Here is a 19,279-nt window from a genome sequence, read left to right as displayed (position 1 = left end):
CCAGATGATATTATCAGGGCAGCAGCACTGTAGCAGTAATTATTTCCCTTTTTATGAGTATTTCTTGTTAGGGCTCGCTGTATGGCGTTTTAAGATCGTGAAATTGTAGTATTGTGCTTATTTTCTTAATCTCAGTCGGCCTCTGACTGTTACAGTAGGTAGCCTACTGATACATTAATTATGCAATACTTCATATAGCCTACATTGGCCCTATAGTGCAATATATGCAGTTAGTGTAAATCATGATTGTAATAGAAAAAATGATTTACACTAACACTATAGCAGTCTGTTATATCCACCGGCAACAAGGAGCAAAATTAACACACAAATCACTTATTTTTGAGTAGCTACTGGACTAAACAGGCAAGAAACCTGAAAGAAATATCAGATACATAAATAACGTGTTAAATATTTATTATAAATAATAGCAAATCTAGAATTCACTAAATGAATGAATAAATGAATTGGGTGTACACATTTTAGATCTGATCTTCAGCTCCACCTATTGAGCTGTCAGGCATACATTAAATGTTGCTGTTCTGTTTAACTGGTGTTGGTAATAATGTTACCAACTTAAAATAAGCAAAATTATGTATAAATCCCAAGCTATATCTTTATACTCTGACTGAGAGCGTATCATCTGTTTATGATGTTTTTGTCTGTCTTGTCCACTTGTTTTTGTTTTTTTTACCACAGCCTGTGAGTCGAGATACTCATAGTATTCAGGTATTCATAGTAACTTCAGTGAAAAATCTTTTTCAGAAATATCTGACAATGTTGACCAAAAGAAAGAAGACAGCCTTGAAATATAAGAGTTAAAATAAACATTGTTCTCCTGTCAGGACATAAAAATATTTCTTTAAAAGATTGCAGATTTATTCAGCTTAATATATATATGAAGTATTGAGTTATGATCTGAGAACAGTGCAGTGACTGTTAATTTCATAAAAATAAAGTGGAAAAAAAATAAATATTTTAATTTGTGTGATCACCTCATTAATTTCAGTCAATTTCTTTCACTACTGCCTTTTTGAAAACAAATTTAAAGGGTTAGTTCACCCAAAAATGAAAATGCTGTCATTATTTACTCACGCTAGTTGTTCCAAACCTGTAAGAGTGTTTTTCTTCTGTTGAACACAAAAGATATTTTGAAGAATGTAACCAAACAGTTGACGGTAGCCATTGACTTCCATAGTATTCTTTTGGGATCAACAAGGTTAGGACAACTTGGGAGTGAACTATCCCTTTAAAATCTATAACATTATATTAAAATAAAAACTATTTTAATATTACTATTATTGTTGACACTTTTTTTAAACACCAAAATATAACATAGTATAAAGAAAATGCGCAATAGTATCCCCCAGTCTTTTACATATATAAGCAAGCTCACACAAGTATACTGTCATTTTCTTGTCTCTTTTATTATATCAAAATACAAAACATTTTTGAAGCAGGGAAAAAATTACATGGGTCTAGCATCTGAAAATGTCAATGAGCTGTACCAGTACTGAGTGATGTGAACTGTTGAGGGTGAGGTCAGTATCTACCACTGTAGTCTTTTTTTTTTTAAATAGTTATTATTATAATTGTTTTCTTTATTTATATACTTGGCAGCTCCACGTGAATCTATTCTATCTGAACTATATATGTAAAATCTATAACCTTAGTCTTGATGAAAAAAGCAACTCTGATTCTCTTTTTTTAAACAAACACCACTGTGTCTGAGGTTGTGTAGCTGTTAGAGCTTTACATTTACTGGAAAATGAAAAACTGTAGCACTCAAAGTATTGATTGAAACTCATAATGTAAGGGCAATCATTACAGAAAGGTGCAATTAATAAGAGCACTGTACAAGAGAGGTAAACAGAGTTAACCCTATGGGTGCCGCTTCAAATTTCATTTATCTGAAACATGAAAGCACATCAAAACAATACAGCAAAGCTATTGAACAGCAGTGACAACAATGCAAATGAGATTAAATGATACAGAACCAAATGGATTAGCACATTCCTTAATGTGTTGTTCAGCAGATAATAACATTCATCCGGTAATATAGAATAAGAAATGACACTTTTGAAAAAGTAGTTCACCCCACAAAAAAATGTGTCCTTTATACACATCATAAGCAAAATGAATGATGACAATTTTATATGTTTGGGGGATGAACTATACATACATTATATATATATATATATATATATATATATATATATATATATATATATATATATATATATATAGCAAACCATTTGAAAACAAAATCTTTATTTAAAAAAACAACAACACACTATAAATCCTGGTATTGCCTCTCAGATTACAATTTGATGTTTAATTCATTTTAGTTTCTGTGCAGGCAAATGTTGAGTGTACAGCATATGGATTGAAACCCACATCAATGGACAGTAATGGAATATTAATGCCATTTAAATTGACTCTGAATGAGGTTGTATTGTGATGTGCAAATCTGCAAATAATTCTACAAATGAAATTTAAAGACACTGTGATGGTGCAAATGCATTACATCAGTACAACCTATGTTGAAGCTACCAAAAGGGTTAACATTGTCATTATTAACATCATTCTACCAAAAAAAAAAAAAAAAGCAAGGAAATGATAAAATAACAAATAAAGGCCCACGACAAAAATGCCTTTTGAAAAAAAAGAATAAAAAAAACAAAAACAGACCAAATTAAAACTGCCAAAACTATGTTGCACCGTATTCTAACCTCTTATCGTTTGTTTTCCTGACTGCCAAGTGTCTGGTTCCAGTATTTTCTAAATGCCAAAGCTCATCTCTAGTTTTTGGTAGCACATTCATGTAACAAAGTACTTTTTTCAGGTATTCATGTGTGGTTTCTTTCATTTACTCTGTAAATCTACAGGAAATATGGTGAGAAATATGAGGCGTAGAGTTATCTCTGGTCTGCACCACAAAATAGATCAGCAATAGCACCAAGTCATGATATGTTCAATGGTATGGCTGCTTACACACCACACTGAGGTCTCTAGAAAAGATTACGGTGATTGTTAGAATACATACCTACTACAAAAGCAGTTCGCATCATTTGCTATTTGCTAATGACCACACCTTGCTACCATGAGCATCTAACAGCAGAAAGAACATATACTGTATTTCTCCATAAACAAGACAGCTAAATTGGAACAAATCTTCTCGGTTTTTCTTGCAGTACAAAATTAAAGATTCCCCAATTCGCCTTTATTACGTAACTATAAATATCTGTTATTTATACATACAGTACACTGTCAAAATATTTCTACTGGTACAGTCTGTTGACTATAAGAATACAGAATACATACGTATATCTTGGACTGTGCTGCTATACATACTGCAGGTGCCACACAATCTACCCACACAACAGACCATCAAACGCCGTTTTAGTCAGCAGACACAAGATCTTGTGCTGACTGGTCAAACAGCACTGTAGCTGGACTACGTAACAAAAATAAAGAAATCAAATCCATCTCTGCAAGTATATTTGACTCGCAAAATTCAGTAACTGGTCATTTGTGAACCATTTTTTGATGCAAATTTCTGTTCTTTATGTGCTAAAGTAATGCTAATGAGAATACAGTTAATTTTACATAGATAAGATTCTCTAAAAATGAGCATGAAATAATATTCAGCACATGCTTCCTTTGGAAATGAGAATTGACATTGATAATGTGAGCAGAAATGCCACTTTAATATATGTTTTATCTCTCATTGTATATTGTGTTGTCACATTTTTCTTTATATTTTGTATTGCTTGAACCAGAGCTGTACTGTATGACAATGAAACATGGAAAAAATGGCAAAAAATAATAGATAACACCTACCACTTTGGTTTGCAATTCTAATAGCATGTGTAACTTTTAATGTTATTCCATATACTGTATATATATATATATATATATATATCTGAAGGCCTGCTACATATGTCCATAAACCACTGAGACAGACTGTAAAATGACTATGAGCACTCATCCATCAACAGCCACAGTGTACCACATACTCTCATTTACAAAAAATATATATTGCATGACTTGCATTTTTTACTTACACCTTGTGGTAGTTCTGGTATGTGTGTCTGTTGTGGAGCTGGTGTCCTGAAAATCCCTATTTGTTTCCTGCAGGCTCATGGTGCACTAAGTGCCACGTGAGGACATGACCGCCACACTCTCTCGTCCTCTACATTGTGCTGATTCCATGCTTTCTCCCTCTTGATCTGAGACTGTGTACCAAAACGATGAGCAGCATGATTATTCATATGCTTTTTGTATCCCTGATGTACTATAAGAGGTCATCTTTTGAGAGGTTAAGTTATAGGTTAGTTTGTTAACCCAGTGGCATCAATAATCAGAAAAGAGTTGTATATTTGTACATGGAACTGTCATAAAAACAAGGAAATGAATGAACACACAGTTTTAAGGGTTAAAGCGCTCTGAATTTCATCTGCTCAGACTGTTAAAACTGTATTAAAGGATGTGTTAGGTGTGCAATGCATTGTGTTTGCGTCACATTATTTTTTACAATTATTTTTGAAAGTGCACATGAATTCATGTCATTGCTCTATTCATCAAGCTATCATATATATGTTACTATTTATTTTAGGGTGGTGAAGAAAAGCTTGTTTTTAACCACTGTTAAGTGATGTCATTGTGATGTTAAAAACAAAAAGTCTGTCATCATTTACCCATCTCATGTTTTTTTACATTCTTCTGTGAAAGCAAAATATATATATTTTTTAAAATGCTTTCACAATGAAAGTCATTTTGGATTCTGCTGAACAGAAACATTCTTCAAAATACCTTTTTCTTTTTTTACTGGAACAACATGAAGGTGAGTAAATGACAGAATTATGCATCCATAAGTGGCAGTTTTTTGTGCAATGTTTGAAATGAAATAATAAATATAATCAACAATTATAATTAAATAATAATATTTCATTATATGATAAGTAAATAAATAATATTATCTTGTTGCACCCATATTATGATTGATCGGTTCAGTAGCATTCAGCAAAATCCCAAAATCATGCTAAAAAAGGTAATAAATACAAATCTATTCTTTTATTATGTAAACATGTATATAATAAAACAGGGTTAGACTCTCGAAAACTTCTCTAGATCTTCATAAATTTCATTTCAAACATTTTAGCTCTTTTTCTGGGACTGGAAGCAAACAGCTCCAATTTCGGCATAAATCAGCATCCAAACAGACTAAACAATCAACAGACCAGCTAAAACCGGTTTGCCTATGAGTAAAGCATCTTCCATTCCAAGATGAAGTAATATTCGGGCATTTGTACAGTATAATAATAAATAAACCAACTAATGCTTGAATGTATCTCTACCATGCTATACTGCTACTAAAAAGATAAAGGTTCATTTCAGAATCTCATCTTACACCGCCCATGAGTCGAATCGAGTTAGCATTAATTACCTCTCAAAATCCCCAAACAGCTCATTTATCCGGCCGCTCTAGAGTTAGCCAATCTGTTCAACGATTGATGCTACAGTAGCAGAAGTCCCCTGCAAAGCAGAATGTGAGCTAGACTGGTATCCAAAAAACGTTCACCGACAAAATAAACAAGTTGCAAATCCAGCGTGAGAGTGAATGCAAGTGGATTGAATCATTTACAACACGTAAATAGCTCTTTTGGCTCAAAAATGCTCTCATGCATTTCAACCCTCATGAAAAAGTAACATATTAAAAACTGAATCCAAAATATGACAATATGTTTTATATTAATATATTCTGTTGCGTGCATATATTGGCCAATTTATTCAAAATTACTAAAATTTTATAATACATTGTGCAATATATGCTATTATATTATATACAGTGTTTTTTATTACATATTACAGTACATTCCTAGCATTTTGGATATTCATTTCGATATTTTTCTCTTGTATGAAGGCTTTAAATAAAAAAAGGAACACAATATTTAGGTAATTAAATAGTTGTATATTTTTTTTAGAAAGCACCATATTTGACAATTTCCCAGTGAAATGGATCAAAAATACTTAGGATAAGCACATCTCCCGAGAGAACGAGATGATCAGTCGCCTCTATATCTACCTAAGACAGTGTGTTTTGACACACACAAATAGAATACCTAACTTTAGCAAGTAGGTCTCATCTAATCTGGTTACTTGATTTACAAATAAAACTAAATTACAAGTATGAACAATCAAGTCTTTGCTCAAAATGTAAAGCCATTCACACGACATTCAAATAACGGCTCAATCACGGTTCGGGAATCTGAGCAGGTCTCACGGCGCAACGCTAAATAAAACGTGTCGAGCTCAGAATCGCTAAAAGCTTAAAATGGTGTCTGACTCTTTGACAATCAATCCCCTGATCTAAATCAACACCTTCCACAAAGATTGACCTTTTCTGATGCCTAAAAGGTGCAAAGGAGCACTTGATGCGCTGGTCTGTCATGTATAAGCTAACGTTACATCCAAACAAATGAATAAAATCTTCACCACACGGCAGCTGCAACAACAAGTAGCTTCTCCAACCGACATGTATGCTTCCCAGCTCACAACTCACGCTCGCTAATATTTAACGCTCCGAGGCTAGTCAAGTATGAATGTCAATATCATTGATGACCCTCATACGATCACATTAGCAAAATTTGGGCGAAATTTCTTGTCTATCGTCAATAGTGAAACAATGTATGAAGAACAGCTCACGCAGAAGTCTCTTTCAAACCAAACAGCTTTTTGTTGGTCAACGCGTCAAATCTGTGAAATCTAATGTGGGGAAATGCGAAATTACCAAATGTGTAAATTTATTTTAAAATTACTGCATTTTGCCTTGTGAAAACTCGCCTAAAAACATTAAATGTGACCGCAGCTTAACAGAAAGCTACTTGGTTTGAAAGTAACTTCAAATATGGCAACACTATTGATAATAGACAACAAAACATTTTTGTGCACAAAATTTTGTTGAAATGTGACGGCACCTATAAGCAGCAGCCATTATCTGCTGGAAGATCAAATTAATGATGTATTATTAACAGAGTTCAGTCTGAAAACTTTTTATAGCACCTTATGTAGGCTGTTAAAATGCCTTTAATGTGGCGATTGGCCATTGGGAGGGGCTTAGCCATGAACCACGCACCCATAACTCCTTTAACCTGCCATCTGGAGGTCAAGGGTTCACCTTTACTTGCGTTTCGATTTGAATTTGTTTTCCAGGCTGAAGAAACAGTACAATTATCAGCCATTTGCAGTTTTAGACATTTTTCAAATGTACAAGCTGACTGCACATCTGTACAAGTGATAAGACACAGAACATGCCACCTCTCGTCTGACGGCCATTACATCCCCCTTGGACAATGGCTAGCATGCTAAAATGTACATTTGCCCAGGTATGTCTGTTCAGACAGTGAAAATACATGTCTTTCTGTAGAAAAGAAGCACCGTTGGATGATAGAAACACAATAAAAACCTTTGGCCGCTGGGAATGACCCTCTCATCCCAAAGAGATTTTCCCCAAGGGTCTTCACAGAGGAGAGAGACAGGCGCTGGGTTGTCATTTCTGGTTTAACCAAAAAACAAAAAGGCTCGAAAATGGCCTACAAAGGCAGTAGAATTCTTTTTTTGTCACTTAAACGAAAAGAACTAAATAAAACAAACACAAGACGAATAAGCATTAAGGAGCCCTATTGAGGCCAATGTATGCCTTTTTATGTAAGGGGGCATCGCATGTTGATGACAAAAATACTATAGTTTATTATGGCACAAAATCCTATCCTCCTCACAGTACAGTACACTTTATAGTTTTATTGATTAAGGAAGCTGTAGTATTTTTGGCATTACTATAGTACTTTCTGAATAGAGCTTGATAACTGCGAGAAGTGAGGTTGGCGTAAACAAAAACTGTCACTCACAGTAGTCACCAAGGTTTTGCTTCAGTGCAAGTTTGTGTTCAAAAAGTGTAGAAGGATATAGCAGCTTCTGTACGTATGTTTATCAAAAATGGCATTGGAATGAAATGTTCCCTTATTCAAATGGTTGTCATTGCTATTCAAGCCTGCGTCTCTGCCTGTACTGTAGTTTTAACAGATGAATTGTTGTGCTTTGTAGAAAAGTGTTTCCATTTTCTCCTCAAATGTGGAGAAGAAGTATTAGTATTAGTGTGTGAGTAGACAATGCTTGCAACATCTCAAATGCACACATAATCATGCGTAATACCATCACTAACAGCCACGGTGCTGATATATGTTAAAAATTAATATGCTACCATTTAAAAAAAATGTGGCGTCAGTAAGATTTTTTAAAGGAAATCAATACTTTTATTTAGCATGGATACATTTAAAATGATCAAAAGTGACAGGTATTTATTATGTTACAAAAAACATCTAATTTAAATAAATGCTGTTCTTTTTATGATCAAAACAATTGAGCAGTGCAATTGTTTTCAACAATAAGAAATGTTTCTTAAGCACCAAATCAACATACTAAAATGATTTCTGAAAGATCATGTGACACTAAAGACTCCAGCAATGGCTGCTGAAAATTCAGCTTTGCAATTGCAGGAATAAATTGCATAATAAAATATACTAAAATAAAAACTAAATAATATTTTTGTTTTTACTGTATTTTTTATTAAATAAATGCAGTCTTGGTAAGCATAAGAGATTACTTTCAAAAACACTTGAAAATCATACTGACCTCAAACTTTTGAATGGTAGTGTACATTGCACTTTTCATGGATGGTTTGCTAATATGGAATGTCATATTTGAAAATATAAACAAATGTTTGGATTGTTAACGTCTACTGTGTTTGTCAGTATAGCAGCACTGAGATTGTGGTGTGTTTGAGGTATACCTGTGAAAACCCTGTGATCTGCTAGATATGGTTGAGGCTGTTGGCAGAATGAAACAGAGGCTTGACAGCTGTGCTCTTATCTGACGCACCATCTGATAAGAGTCACTAAATCCCAAAGATAAATTGAGGCATATAAGATATTCTTTTTAATCTGCTCAAGATGACAGATCCTTCCAAATTTGAGGTAAATGGACTAGAGCAAAACCTTGGAGCACAAGCATTTTCTTGTGATACATTGAGTGTAACGGAAAAGAGAAGAGGAGTAAACCATTGGAGGCAGGTGTGGACGTGAAGACGTTGGCTGGCTGAGCAAAGGTGGAAGGAGCTCAGAGTTTGAGGAGAGTGTGGCCTGTAAACTCTGGGACTTCAGAGGAGAATGGCGTGGTCTGGGTCTGCTGTGTCCATACTAGCCAAAATGGCTTTCTGGTCTTCTCGGGGCGGGCGGCGGTACAGCAGAGCGGAGAAACGGGCGTACGGGTCCTGGCGAGTCAACTTTTTCTTCTTCTTGCGGAGGTAGAGAGCTTCTTCTGGCTGGAGGACCTGAGAGGTGTGGGGCTGCTGGGTCTGAGAGGGGGGCACACCTGTACAGACAGAAAGACTGATGAGCACACGAGGACAGGTGTGCTAAAAGTAAGGCAAGAGGTGCTAAAGAAACCAACCAGTAGCAAAGAATTTCAGATCTCTCCGAGTGCCTTATATACACTATATTGCCAAAAGCATTGGGTCACCCCCTTCTAATGAACAGGTTTGAATACTTTAGTAATTTCCATGAGTACAAATCTTAATGTTTAAGCATATAATGATATTCTAGGGAATTGTGTGCTTCTAATTTTATAGTAACAGTTTGGACAGAACCCTTTTCTAGTCTAACATGACAGTGCCTCTGTGTATAAGGCAAGGTTCACAAAGACATGATTGATTGAGTCAGTGTGGAAGAACTTGACTGGTCTGCAGAAAGCAAAGTCCTAATCCCAGCTGAACTCCTCTGGTGTGACTTTAAATGCAGACCTTGAGCCAAAAACTCATCACCAAACACCATTACAATACCCATAAAATGAACTATTGCTGGAACTACCTGTGACGGAAGGAATCTGCTGGAACATTGAAAATGATCGACTGGCCCCCTCAAAGTCCGGACCTCAACCCCATTGAGCAAATTAGGGGCGAGTTGGAAAATAAACTGGACAGATCTATTGTACATTCAACGGAAAGCCTTTGTCTTGAGTTGCAGAAGGCATACCATTAGTGTTGAAGTTTTATTAGTGTTGCTGCTGTAATTGCTGCAAAAGGTGGACATACCAAATAATAAAGTTAAAAGTGGATGAAAACAGTACGACTCACTTCATCTGATATTTGTTGTGCTCAGAGCAACTATCTATGTTTAACTAACATTATGAAATGAAATCATGTTTTGGAGGCAAAAAAGGTAAATATTTTCAGATCTGTCAGGTGTTCTAACAATTTTGACCACCACTGTGTGTATATATATATATATATATATATATATATATATTTATATTTGAATTTCATCTATAACTTGGTAAAATGTTGTGTATCTAACCCTAACTATGAAGGTTAAAGAAAATATAGATCACATTACATTATTTTACGATAAACATTTTATCAATAAACAATCAAATACATTTTATATATACATATAAAAAAATTCATAAGCAAAACAATGGTATTGCTGTGTTAAGGACTGCTACTTGATAACAATGGAAAATCTAGGTTGAAACCAGTTGAAAACCACTGCATTAAAAAAAAGAAACAAAAAACTTCAACATTTTTAGATAATTAGAAAAAATTGCCAAGTATAAAGTCTTTGTGGTATTTCTTTGACACACTACACATAATGAAATGTTATAATGTGAGCATAAAGTATAGCATAAACTATCATGAGTCAGGATAAATGTAAATAAAAGTGGATAATTTTGTTAAAAAGCAGTATACAGCACAGATCGTTATCAGTACAGTGCCAGTGACCACTTGTATTCAAGGAAAGGTTTTTATAGTGTTAAAGGAAGCACAGAGAGCACTTCAATGTGGAGAACCATTGTTATGAAGAGTCTATCTCAACACCACCTTCTCACACCTCAGTGCCCTACAAAAATAAAATGCATAACTGACTTCTGAGGACAATGACCCTTTTCCCTTAATATATGATGCTCACACATAATAAATATGTTGACTTAATAAAAATGCACATAGACAGCATTTTAAGGCATATGTTACTGACAATGCTGCTCCAAAGCGACCCAACTCAGTCACTTACAATGTTCCATTTCAGTTAGCGTGCTTCTACAGAAGGTAGTATACAACAAAACAACTCACTAGGTTTTGGAACAGAGCTTACAGTATGTTTATGAGAAAATGGACCTTAATATTTTGTACAACAGGCGTATAGTTTATGAACTAAAGTAGCTTGTGAGTTGCTTCTCACCTGTCTTTCGTCTGGTTTTTTTCACTCGTTGATATCTCAGTGCTTCTATCCTCTCAGACCCTGCAGAGCCACTTGGTGCACCTCGACGTTTTCTGTGCAGGAAGCAAAGACAGGCAAAGCCATCACACAGGGGAAGGGTAGTGCGGTGGCTCGCCATGTATGTTAAACTGGTCATAGTAGTGACCACATGGCACTTTGCTTAAGTTACTGTTGCTAGTACAGGCCTACAGGCAACTCAGATTACCCATGAATCTCTTACACTCAAATGATCTTAACCAGGCATGGTCCAGTTTAGCATGATGCAAAACATTTATTTGAGTGGAAAGAGAGGTATACTTGTAATTTTCGGAGAGGAATTCCTGAAAAACTTTATTTATAACTGCAGGTTTTTCAGTAATTAGAGATCAAATCAACAATTAAACAGAAAAAAATAAGAATTTTGCTTTAAAATGTATACAATACCTCAATATGGCAACATTATGTATCTGTTTAAAGAGAAATTTTGAGAAATCATGACATAGATTGGGGTAATTATAATGGATGAGCATACTTAAATACATATTAGAATAATACTGTAAAGGTAATGTACTTTAAAATGTTACTTATGGAAACATTTATTTATAAAAACTTTATCAATCCATTCTCAGACATTTAAGTTTGTATGTACAGTCTTCCCATCCAAATACAGTATGGAGGCAATTCAACCGGCAGCCCGCATACTCTGCCCCACACACTCGCACGCTCGCACACACACACACACACACACACACACACACACACACAAACACACACACACACACAGCTCGCATGAGGCACAATAAAATAACAGAATAGCATTATAGAGGGGCCATCCTTCTGCTGAGGCTGCCGAGAGAAATTAAAGGCCATTAGTAGAGGGGAAAATCACAGCTCAGCGACAAAGCATTGTCAGAAATGTGCTCATAGACATGAATACTGTCTACAATGGGCTTCACCATGCTGACAGGGGGAGAGATGGCGGGAGGGGAAAATGGCTACTTGGGAACAGTCACATAATGAAAAATAAAACAAAGCACTTGGACAACAAATGTAACAAGAATTTAATCAGATATTTGTTGGTTTTTCAACTGAAGAGCAATATTTAGCAATGGCATGCATGGCAATTTGCACATGGAACAGAACTTTAAAGGGGAATACTCTGGAAAAGCACTTCATTGGGTGAAAGCAACAACTTAAAAAGGAGCATTTTCTGATGCCAATAGTGCTTTCCCCATTGTAAAGGAAGCGCAGGAACTGTTTTGGAAGAAAACTTGCTTCGCATGATTGTGAAATGTGTTCTGCAGTCCAAACAAGTGCAGTTTTATGCATACACTGCATGTACATTAGATCAACAATGATTATACAAAAAATGTAGCATTTTATCATACACGGTGTCTGTACAAGGCTCATGGTTTTTAAAACACTCTAATTGGTTTCAAGTAATAAAAAGCACCTACCTAAAATGGAGTAAAACATGCAACTCCTGCTTGAGACGATCCCTAACAAATGGTCACCTTGATTCAGGTTGAGTTCAAATTCCCAGCCACTGCAAGTAGTGTTTGTGTTGTCATTTAATATATAAACCTTCATTTAAAAGCACATTTATTTTATAAATAGCAAGTTTACCGGGAAGGTTACAATGAATCAAAACGTGAGGACTTTCTAAATGGCGGATTCTCATAAAATCAATATTAAAGCTCGGTTCTTGACATATTTTATTTTTATTGCGTCTCAAGCATGAGGTTGTGTTGATTAAATGAAATGTGCTGGGTTTCCTAATCAATAACTGGGAAACGTACATATGCATACTAAGAGCAGAATGCATATAGGATTCAAGACTGCAGAACTAAAAAATGTGGCTATCTGAAAATAAATATAAAAAAAAAAAAATCTGTAAACTTGGTAATAAACGAAAGGAAAGCAAGACCCAAAGACTTGTATTCCCCTTTAAAGGACGAGGTGAATAAAAGCCCCACCTGCTGCCCCCCCCTTTCAGACATGGATCCAACCCTTACCTATTGCGGTGTAGAGGACCTGGTCACAACAACGCTGCCCAGATAGCTGAGATCAATCAAAAACAAAGCAAGTAAGACTCGAGGAGTCATCAAAAATGACCAAATGCCCTATTTAAGATGATGGCGACATTGCAAAAAATGAGAGCAGACAGTCCCTGCAACACGATTCGCCCAACAAGCCTCCCCCTGGCAGTCAGAGCTGGGGTAACCTGGGTGACAGGAGGCAGGAGAGAGGGGGGAGTGTGGAAAAGGCAATCATGCGGTCAGGTTACTTTGGAACAGGAGAAGAGCCCTGTCCCTGTTGTGCCGGACACACCAACCTCAGCCTCCACATCATACATTCTGAGAGTCATCCTAAAAAGCCTGGAGTTAGTCAAAACGGTGGGCTTCATTTGGACTGGGATTGGTCAATTTTATTGCACATGTGGGGTTCCTCCTGTTGGGTGAAAGGCAGGGTAAAGCATGACGGTGGATGGAAAGGCTGAGATCCTGTGGTGGTGTACCTCTGATTCCAGGCTTTTTAGGGGCTTCGTTATTGCATTTTAAATCAACTTAAAATGTAACTTCTCCAGACACGTAGCCCTAAAAGGTCTGTCACCACGTCTGTGAAGCAAATAATTCATCTTGACTTGGAATCTGTTACCCCACAACCACATTTGGTTAAAGTCGCTCGCTTTTGATTGAAGACAAGTGCTTTAAAGTGCTTCACAGACCTTATGAATGAAATTGGATGTCTGACATGAAAAGCAGAATCAGTGGCATAGCACTATAGCACAACTTGTCTATGTAGAAAATGGCTTTGCATGGTTTTGAATTATGCGAGGCATTTGGTGTAGTGTATCTATGAAAGCATGAGTTCTAACATTACTAAAACCAGCTTAAGGCAAGCAGCAAACATAATTTTGCCCATGTGAGCAAACTGTAGCTTTAGACTAAAATCAAAAGTGTGGTTATTTCTGCACTGAGAAGACCCCTGAAGGGTCCTAGATGTTACACTTTGGCCAGATGGTACATGGTTGATCAATCCACATTCTGCAGGCCTAGTGCACCTACCCTGAAGCTGATAACTGGGGTGGAGAGGGTTCTGATGGAAGGATCTCCTCCTCAGTCCTCCTCTGGGTTGGCATCTGCCCGAAAATGTTGCTGCTTTCTAGAGGAGGTGAAGGGGACTGTGACGGATAGCTTGCTGCTGAGGTGGCAAATGCCATGTGGGATCGGTAGCTGGGACTTGCCCTTCGGCTGCCTTGGCCTTGAGCAGGAGAGGAGGAGGGGGAGGACCTTCTAGAGAAACTAGCTGAAGAAGGAGGTTGAAGGGTGATCTCAGACATCTCAGGAGGGATCGGGGGCTGGATGACACTGGGACGGGGCCTGGGGCGCACTACAATCTCCGGTGAGCCTTCGTGAGAGCTAATAGGGCTCTGAGTTAGAGGTGAGAGGCGGGATGGTTGGAGAACTACCATGCTGGGTTCCATCCTGCGGGGCTGCCTTGGGCTAAGCCTGGGTGTAAGCTCGTACCATCGCGTATCCAGGCTTCCGAACGAGCTTGGGCCAACCATGTGAGACACCGGGTCAGGGTAAGGCAATACCGGTACACCCATACCGTGGCTTGTGTGTCTTAGCTGCCCTAGACTCTGTGCCTCTTGCATAGGTAAACGCTTGGCTGGAAGGCCCTGAGGCTTGACCTTGCTGGGAGACTTGCCTGGGCGGATCTTTGGGGCCTCCAGCTGCAGGATACCAGGGTACGGAGATACTTGAAGGGTGGAGGGCTGGAGGGCACTTGGAGGAAGAACAAGAGGGGGAGGAAGGGGAGGTTCTGGATGAAGATGCAAAGGGTGTGGGGGTGGAAAAATAAAGTGAGGACGCTCAATTGTAGCAAAGGTAAAATCGGGTCGCTGCCAGATGTCTGGAGAGCGCGAGGTGGAGGGGTGAGCCAAGGGAAGGGTGTAGCCAGAGACTGCATAATGCTGAATATCTCCCTCACCGATTTCCTCCGGGATGGTGGGATGACCGAAAGGTCCCTCCAGGTGGTAAGGAGGAGAAGACATTACTGAGCTGAGAGGGCTGGTGTCTGGCATGTAGAAGGGAGGCGGAGGCTCAGGTTCCCCTGGACCTCCCAAGTAGCTGTAGAACTGGCCATGGGAAAAGGCTCGGAAGTGAGGAGCACCACGAATCTGCCCTGTAGCCTGGAGTCGACTGGTTTCCATGATAGTCATGCCTTCCATGGGCCTCTGGAAGCGGGGACTGTAGGCTGGGGGCTGCAAGTAAGACTCCTGGCTAGAAGAAATGGGCGAGATCTGATGGGGTCTGAGGGTAGCCATCATAGGCGGCATGGGCCCCGGATCATCATTCTCCTCATCTGACTGTCGAAATTCAGGGTACAGGTCAGACTCCTCCACGAAGGGGAAGCCCTCGATGCGCCTTGCCTTAACTGGAGTTTCCACATCCGTAGATTCCATGACAAAGCGCCCATCTGGGCCACGACTGATCAATTCAATTGGTGTGGTAGCCTCTGCCTCGTGCTTAGAGACGCTATATTTCTTGCTAATTATTGCTCTCTTGGTCTTCTTGTATAAAGACAGCTCCTTCTCCTTGGCAGGACTTTGAGGAAACTTCTTAGCTCGTAAACCATCCTCGGAGGACTCTGAAGGAGGTCCTATGGAGCGGACACTTTCTGGACTAACCTTTCCAGAAGATGATCTATAAAAGCGGGAAAGAAAAAGAAATAAGAATTAATAATGAATTACGTCATGGTAATTGTAGTTTCAGGTAAAACTATATCTTAGACAACTGGTTATAAATCTGATGTTGTTTATCACTCATCTTTATGCTCTTATTTGATGATACCTGTGATTCAAATATACTTATAATAAACCACCAACATACCAACACGCACTGTGAAAGATTCTTTGACAGTCTCGCACCCAAAGTATTTCAAGGTATCCTACACCCACACCTCTCAAAGTGACAGCTAAGGTGAGCATGACGTAAGCTAGGAAATCTAACAGTGCATATTCACGTCAGCAGCTGAAACTTGCTTATTTACTTGAAATGATTGCTATCATTGTTAGTAAGTAAATGAACTGTTTTCTGAAACTTTTCTGACATATATTTGAAAAATCTCTTAAGATAACCAGTTGTCCTTTCAGTGCAACATGCTCTTTTAGCATACACCAGAATGATTGCTGAAGTGGTTTGTTTACTTTAAAGCCATAATCACGTTAGCTAAACTTAACCTATGATATAGATTATTTGCCAGTTTATCTTTTTGACATCTTTATGCTACTTTACATATTAAAATCAAATCAGTTATCTTCAAATCAGTTTGAAATATCTAGGACACAGGACTAGAGAATAATTACACGATTATTTAAGGCCCTATAAAGTAGCACCCTGAAACCTAATAGAGATGACTACATATGATTACAATGAGTTTGATTGCTGGTTGTAATTTTCACAGTTTTTTTCTGGATATATCTTGTCATAACTCATCCTTGTTAAGGCCTTATACTCTCCAGTCACCACTTTTTGAATGTCACAGCTAATTCAGTTTTAACAGTATTGTTTTCTCAAGAAATGTGTTTAGTGTGTGTGTGTGTGTGGTAGACATCACAAATCCAAAAACATTAGTCCTCGTTAATCATAAATGGTGACATTGTCCAAGACATTCAGCTGAGAGTATTTATGTGACCAAACAACAAGAAATAACAAGCATAGTCCAGAAAAGAAGAGAGAAAATCAGGAAATGTTGGACCCATAATACTTTATTCAGTAACAAATATACATGTAATGGCTGAAGCTTTGTTTTTGCTGAATCATTACACCATGCACTTTCACTTGTAATGGCTGCGGTGACTGAGCTTGGTTTCCATGGCAACTGCCTATTGATGACCACCATTCAGATGCAATGACGTTATGCCTGCTCCAAGCAACAATACAGTGCACCATAAAGGAGGCTTTTCCCCAGCCAAGCAGAGGGAACACACAATACACACTCTTTAGCAAAAGAAAGCCCCCACCAAAGAAACTTCCCACAATTGTTCTCACAAATGTTTAGAGGCATAATACACAACACGTCTGTTAAGAGAATGAAAAGAAAACTAAACACACAGACAGGTTGGATCGGATATTGGCTCACTAGTCAACAAGGCTGTGCTTTCATTTTGCAAGAGTAAACATGTTTTGGATAAAAACATTGATAAAACATCAAAGATTCAGTGTGTTTTAGTTGCAATTATCCTTATCAGCTGATCATGTCAAGTCGTTGTCCTGCTAAATGTTGTGATGAAAGATAATGCCCTCAGGATTGCTGACAGGAAGATGGCATCAGACCTTATAGAGCCCACCAAAATAAACCTTTTCTGGCTTTACTTGGCTTTCCATTCTAATTTCTCCTACAACTTTATAATACAATCTTCAAACAGATTCTACGGCACATGGAAAATTCATGCAAACATGGTGTTGCTTTTTAGGTCACAAAATTCAAAATCTTCCTGGACTAATCAAGTTGAGCATTTAAGAATGATTGTCTGGCAATATACACTAATACCACAGTTAATACAGTTTTTGGCACAGAATATCTCATTAAAAGCTCGATCTACTGTTACCATTCACTGTAAAAGTGCTTACAAGTAACAACACAAAGTGCATAAGCTTCACAAAATACCAGAATTGTGCAATGTTTACTATTTATATAAGATAAATCCACTAACAAAACAATAAATAACAACAAAAAGTAATCTGAACGCAAGAACACTAGCTGCTGCACGTTAACCTCTGGTGTGCAAGGGTGTGTTGGTGACATACAGGCAGTGGTTCAGGTGCTTGGGAGGGAAAAATCTGAAACAAACATTATGGGGGTAGTTAAGACACATGAAAGAGAGTGAAAGCCACCCCTTGGCAATTTGTGCAGTGTTATTTAAACTACTGTAAATGTGTGGAAGCACAACATTTCACATGCAATGCATTATGTAGAATACAGCAACTAAAATATTTTAATATTATTACAAAACTGAAGCTATGATATATATATATATATATATAATTAGAATGATTAATTTATCATGAATGTTATTAGATAGATAGATAGATAGATAGATAGATAGATAGATAGATAGATAGATAGATAGATAGATAGATAGGCTACTACTAAAAACATGGACCTGTGGAGGAAAAAATATTTGGCAGACAGAGAGAAAAAGTAACAGATCACCCAGAGAGACCCATCAAGAGTGAGAGAAGAACTAAGAGTAAACTTGGGTGGCTTAACTAAATGAAGAAGTGACTGCATCACAAGAGAATCAAAACTCACATCCACACCTTCATCTTACAGCAAAGGTCTAGTCATGTAATGGGTGACTTGATGAGAGTTTGGGGAGCTGTATTAAAATTGATTCAGAGATGACTGTGTGTGAAATATATATATTTTTAAATTTCAGTAAAGGGATAAATTTGATTTAAAGTCTGGTTGCTTGCTTAATTTCATATAAAGCAAGCATTAGGAAAAGCCTTCATGACTAACTTGACCCGGTTCTGTGAGGAGGATTCCACAGCACTTAATGCACTGCCTCATAATCAAATTAAAGGTCCTATGTCGCCCTCTGCAGGACACATGGAAATAAACTAAGGCTTTAATCAAATTAAAGGTGCACACCAGGTTATTCACAACTTAAAGTCTATGGACTGCAAGTTTGGAACGCCCTCAGTCTCACAAACAATTCTGAGTCCCTTAATTTATAAAGGTAAATACACTTCCTAGTAGGCAAACAGGTTTATGTAGTATGTAGGCCTACGATATGATATTAAACTATTTTCTTCTTTTATTTTCAAAATGAATGTACAAAATTAATGTGATAATTTGTATTTTGTGAGGAAATTAAAAAGGAGGCAATAGAGATTCGCTATACACAGTAGTATATATAATTTCATATGAATTTCATGTGATCAAAGTTGGATATA

General features: G+C 37.4%; 1 protein-coding gene across 1 annotated transcript in view; it reads right to left on the bottom strand.

Annotated features, from left to right (window-relative positions):
* Positions 1 to 9,214: 9,214 nt before the first annotated feature.
* The window catches only part of LOC306862838 (protein turtle homolog B-like), a gene marked incomplete at both ends in the record, with an annotated part of 123,348 nt that continues 113,283 nt past the window's right edge, over positions 9,215 to 19,279 (bottom strand). Inside the window, 3 exons of the mRNA XM_079405853.1 lie at positions 9,215 to 9,429; positions 11,292 to 11,383; positions 14,378 to 16,021. Of these exons, the coding sequence (XP_079261979.1) occupies positions 9,215 to 9,429; positions 11,292 to 11,383; positions 14,378 to 16,021 (1,951 nt within the window). The remainder of the gene's footprint in view (positions 9,430 to 11,291; positions 11,384 to 14,377; positions 16,022 to 19,279) is intronic.

Source organism: Barbus barbus (assembly GCF_936440315.1).
Source record: "Barbus barbus genome assembly, chromosome: 43".
Classification (NCBI taxonomy): Eukaryota; Metazoa; Chordata; class Actinopteri; order Cypriniformes; family Cyprinidae; genus Barbus; species Barbus barbus.
The sequence above is the reverse complement of the archived record's forward strand: the minus strand, read 5'-3'. Positions and strand labels throughout refer to the sequence as shown.